Below are 6,000 nucleotides of genomic sequence, written 5' to 3' on the forward strand. Positions count from 1 at the left end.
GTCAACCGGTGAAGATTGATGTAGCCAAATTAAAAACCTTAATTGAAGGAGATCCGAGGCTAACGAGTCGTACTCTTGCTACCGAGTTAGGCTGCTGTCATGTCACCATAGAAACACATTTACACGAGTTGGAAAAAAACTACAAATACAGTGTTTGGATACCGCACGAACTTGATAGAGATCAACTAAACCGCCGTGCCGATATCTGCATACAACTTCTGTCTTTTCGCCGCACATTCAACTGGTTGGACCATCTTATCACTGGAGATGAAAAATGGGTCTTATATATAAATCACACACGCAAACGTCAGTGGCTAGCTCCAAACGAAAAAGTAAGAGAGGCACCGAAAACAGAGCCTCACCCGAAAAAAGTTATGCTATCCGTTTGGTGGGATATTCATGGTATTATTCACTGGGAACTCCTACCAAGTGGAATGACTGTTACCGCATCAGTATACTGTAATCAGCTTGAAAATTTAAACCAAAAAATCTGTCAGAATCGTCCACAGCATGCTAAAGTTTTTTTCTTACACGACAATGCTCGCCCACACATTGCAAAAGTGACTCGGCTAAAGCTATTGGAGCTAGGTTGGAAAGTGATACCTCATCCACCGTACTCTCCAGACTTGGCACCTACGGATTACGCATTGTTCAGATCGCTAAGCAATGCCTTGAATGAAAAAAAGTTCGATGATCAAGCCCATCTACGACAGTACATAGCTGAGTTTTTTTAATCTAAACCTAAGAACTTCTTCGCCGATGCTATTCATTCTTTACCAGAACGATGGAGACAAGTAGTAGATAACGAAGGCCATTATATTTTTGATAAATGATTAAAATAATAAATTAAATAAAAATTACAATATTGGTTATGATTCGCTCATTACTTTCTTACCAACCCAATAAATGGAAACTTCTAAGCAAAGCATTTTTCTTCCACAGCTTTATTCCTTATTATTAAATGTACTTCGGCTAGGTATGGTAATAATTTAAATAGATTATTGTAATATGTTTTAAACCCGATGGTTACGCCGACAGATGTTAACCCTACCCAGTGAGCTTGAAAAATACTATACATAATGCCACTACATAGTTAAGGCAGAGTATAATAAAGAGTACTATCGTACAGTATGGTCACTCCCTGATTCCCGCTGAAAGTGCCGCCCACCCGCTCTCGGTTACCTCACTGTTACCGCCTGTCAAGAACGCAACCACTCGATTTGTATTAATCTCACTCATACAAGCACAGATTTTTTTGCTCTAAGCATACAAGCATGGAACACGTTCGCGTACACGAGCTTCAGACTGTGTGCGTAGGAACGTGCTTCTTTCATATATTTGATCGCGATTGTCCGAGGTGTGGTTAAGGTGTTTAAAAATCGTAACATCAAATGAAGCGCAGACAATATTGTTCGTAAATGAGTAAACGACGAGTAAGGTGCTCCCCCTTGCCTACAGTTATTTTGTGCCCTTATGCCTAAAACTGATTTTCTTGAAGTTTTCAACCAAATATCTGATATAATAATGTAATACAATTTTGTATTTATATAAATAGAATATTTTAATTACATATTAATGTGCAAACGCGCATTGTAAATGCTATTATAGAGGTAGTATATTTATTTGCGAATATTAATAAAATAACACACAAAAAATGCGTAAAAAATCAATGACACTACGCATATTTACAGCTTCAAAAATTTTAATCACTGATAAACAAGTCGCATAAAAAAGTCCAAAGTTCTAAAAAAAAAAACTTTTTGTACAACAATCGCACAGCACATACCACTTTTCCCGACGGAAGGCGCGCCGACCACCGCAACTTTGACTTCAGAGAGCGACGACTTCTTCCGCCGGATGCCGCGGGACGCCATCACACGTTCGCGCCGCGCGAGCACGCTACTCGACTGCCGGCTAAAAATATGTGAAGCGACAGCTTCGGCCGTGTTTATGGGTCAAGATCTGTGGCCAAGATCACAGGGCTGGACCGGAGTACCAGGGAAATGTGGGTTTTCGTTCCTTTAGCCTCCCCCCGGGAACATTTTTTTAAATTTTAGAACCTTTTGTTACCTAACAAAAGTTCAAAATCATTTAACCCTCGACGCTAAAACGACGGGGTGTTTATAATATAAGTTTGACGTGTCTGTCTGTGGCTTCGTAGCTTTTGAACGAATGAACCGATTTAGATTTCGTTTTCTGTTTGAAAGCTGAATTAGTAGGGAGTGTGTTCTTAGTCATGTTTTATGAAAATCCGTCCAGTAGGGGGTTTTTCTAAATTTAAATTGTGTATTGTGGCATTTGTGGCTATTGTGTACAAAGTTTCAATGTGGACATGTGGAATGTGGACTTAAGAGATCGAGACTGAGTGACCATGGAAATGACAGGAATCAGCTGCGATTGTGGGGTTAATTGAAATCTATTTGAATATTAAAAGTTTTAGAGTAATGTATTCAAACTTAACTAACGACTAAACTGTAGGTACAGCGTTGAAAGACCACCCCCAAGCTATCACCGTTCGTTTAGATATGTAGTAGGGTATCTGTAACGGAAAATGGTTGTAGGTAAGTAAGTACTTATTTTGTTTCTTCTGTACATTATTTCTTCATTATTTTTAAGTTAAGCCCGAACAAAAAACAAAAGATACTTTAAAAACTTTCATACTAATCATTATTGTTTTTAAGTAAGATTTTTTTCAATAAGCTTAAATATTCAACATTTTAACAGTAATAATATTTCTGGATTTATATTAAAATAACTTTAGAAAGAGACAAAAAGTAGCCTATGTCACTCTCCATCCCTTCAACTATCTCCACTTAAAAATAACAAGTCAATTCGTCGCTCCGTTTTGCCGTGAAAGACGGGCAAACAAACAGACACACACTTTCCCATTTTATATATATATACTTTATCGCCACACGTTTCGCATTCTTTTCCGCACTTGTAGCGTAATGTACTATAAAAATATTTTACAGTCTTACAATAATATAACCGTACCTAAAACGCAATTATGGTTTCGGTCTCATATTCATTCACCAGACGATTTAACGATGACTTAAATGACGATTGTTTAATAGTTTTTGGCTCACGTGCCACGCCACATTACTATACGATACAAATTACGTTTTACTGCATGAGACACTCAAATGTAAGTACATTTTACAATCATTATACTCGGTGTAAGTGCGTTTTCAGATTATCCGATCCGATATGTGATGTCGGACCGATATTCCATACATTACAGGCGCCATCTTGGATTTATTCTATAGGCTACTTGACCCTTTTTCAAAGTATGTCTTATATTATTAATTACTGTCTAATTAAACGAAAAAAAATAGTACCATATTTTATTACGACTTAAAAACCCGCAAAAAAAATATTTAAAGTTTACTTTTACGTGATCAGGCAAAAACAACATCAGCCATATTAATCTATAGAATATCTATGAAATGACGTCAGTATATTTAGAAAAAAATATTTCACATTGTCACACCCGTCAACGACTATGAATTTTAATACAATAGAGGTTGCTTCTATGGAGATCAGATTACTACCTCTAATTTCCATAGTTGATCTGAATTATGTGACGTCACTCCATTGGCCAACACCGTTTTCGGAGTCCATAATTTAAAAAAATCATACACACATCTTTAATTAAAAATACGCAGTCATCACGCACTTTTAATGCCCGCAAGCTATAAATATTGATTTCTTAAGTCAAATACTACAGAAAACAATAACTTGATGTGCTAAATTCGATACGAGTCTAGTACCCTATTGAAATCCTACCGACATCCGATATCGGATCGGATAATGTGAAAACGGTCTAACATGAAGAAACCGATTAATTTTGATTTTTGAACAGCATATTAATGATCTCATTTGGAAACTAAAAAAAATGTTAGATAAACTTTTCTGCATTTCGCCTGGTTTCAAAGTTCTTACCATCAATCTAAGTTAAAAAGAATAACTCATTATTTTTTAAGTATTACAAAATCCTATAGGTCCAATATAGAGTGTGGTATTTGGAAATGTAAGAAGACCTCAAGGCAAATCCGTTTAGCTACGTAGTGCTACGGCGTAGCCCGTAGAAAGACATTTCGTACGTAGCAGCTGCCAGTAACTGAGAAGTTGGTTTGCGGGTAAGGTTGCTCAATAATAGGCGAGACGACTAAAAAAAACTAATTAGTCCGTCAGTTAGATTATCAAAGAATTTTAGACACGTATTTTTTCTCTTTTCTCGTAAACGAAAAATCACGACGGTACTGTGCGTTGAAGTTTCGCGTAACGTCACGCCTAGGTAGAATTTTTACTTAGAAGTGACGTCACAAGCCCCCACTCCGGAACTTTGATGCTCTATATCTTTGTATTTTTTCATTAATTATAAAAAGCGAAAAATATATGTTCAGTATTTTTGGACGATCTAACTGACGGACTAAACAGAATGCCAAATTTTTATGTAGTCGTCATCCCTATTCATTTCGAAGTGACATGGGGTTATTAACTATTAGATAACCTAAAGAAAAAGTGATCAAGCGTACTGGTGGCGAAGCCGGGAATCGAACCCGGGTCTCCAATTATTGCGGCTGCGTCGCTGATCGCTACACCACCCAGACCGCGATGGCAGCCGTCTCTAGTGTATGTTATTTGCTAAGCGCCTTTGACCAACTCTAAGTGCGAGCAATGTGTGCTTGTACCTCCTATATGAATCTTTTACATTTATTACATTTTGCAGGATTAGAGAGAAGGTGCCGCCATCTATTGAAGATCAATTATTTTAGAACAAATCAATTATTTTATTAAATATTTTTGATTTGTTTTTAAAATAGTCACAGAAAGGGAATAAGGTAGTACAATACATTACCAAGAATACAAAGTAGTTTTTTTTTAATATTGGGATACCTTACACAGATCAACTTAGCCCCAAACTAAGCAAAGCTTGTACTATTATGGGTGCTAACCACGATATACAGTATACTTACATAGATAAATACATACTTATTTATATACCTAGAAAACATCCATGAGTCAGGCACAAATATCTGTGATCATCACACAAATAAATGTCCTTACCGAAATTCGAACCCAGGACCACGGCTTAGCAGGCAGGGTCTCTACCGACTGAGCCAGACAGGTCGTCATCGATATACTATCTATCTACGGAGTTACAGAAAAAATTCCAAGAAACTTCCAAAGTAAATGTACACGCGCGTACAAATCTCTCCGCTGCATGCGGTGACAGAATTCCACTCCATCTAAATATGTCGGAGATGTTCGACATTTTCAATATACGTTCCACTTTTAGGTATTTGAACGGAATGTTACATAAAGTATTGAGCGTGTTGTAGGAAACTAAGTATGTTGTAATTAGAAATCAAGTTATTGTTTGTAGAAGTAATGTATTAAAGATTAGTAAAATCGTACCGTCGGCATCGCGCGAGAAAATGATCCTCGTTATGGAGCGAAACATGTCGAGCGATCTTCGACAATTTTAAGTGAGTGACCCGATTTTACATGTTTAAAATCGTACTAAGGGTACGATTTTAAACAAGTTTATACATTATGCGATCCGATATATCGTCGGATGTAGGTCCGATATCTCATATATTGTAAGCTCCATCGTTAACATTTGCCTTTGGCATTCATCCTAAATCCGATATCGGATCGGAAAATGTGTAAACGCTGTTAGGCCAGTTGCATCAACCACAATGAACAGACATCATCAACGTCACACAGCAGAAGTATATTCCTATATATTTCTAATTTCCATACAAAAAAAATTGCGGATGCGAATTAGTGCAACCGACCTTTAGTCCGTTTTCACATTATCTGATCCGATATCGGATGTAGGACCGATATCCCATACATTTAAGCCGCCATCTTTGATTTTTGCTATTGAAATCCTTCAGACATCTGATATCGGATCGGATAATGTGAAAACGCACTAAAGGGAGGGCCAGTTGCACCGACCATAGTACAGACTGATCATCGTCTAGCTGCAGA

At 37.2% G+C, this 6,000-nt stretch overlaps 1 protein-coding gene across 1 annotated transcript in view; it reads right to left on the bottom strand.

Annotated features, from left to right (window-relative positions):
• The window catches only part of LOC125241271 (ras-related and estrogen-regulated growth inhibitor), an 80,645-nt gene extending 78,738 nt beyond the window's left edge, over positions 1-1,907 (bottom strand). The window contains exon 1 of the mRNA XM_048149661.1: positions 1,787-1,907. Within this exon, the coding sequence (XP_048005618.1) occupies positions 1,787-1,874 (88 nt within the window). The 5' untranslated portion in view covers positions 1,875-1,907. The remainder of the gene's footprint in view (positions 1-1,786) is intronic.
• Positions 1,908-6,000: the final 4,093 nt, after the last annotated feature.

The sequence above is a fragment of the Leguminivora glycinivorella genome, chromosome Z (genome assembly GCF_023078275.1).
Source record: "Leguminivora glycinivorella isolate SPB_JAAS2020 chromosome Z, LegGlyc_1.1, whole genome shotgun sequence".
NCBI lineage: Eukaryota > Metazoa > Arthropoda > Insecta > Lepidoptera > Tortricidae > Leguminivora > Leguminivora glycinivorella.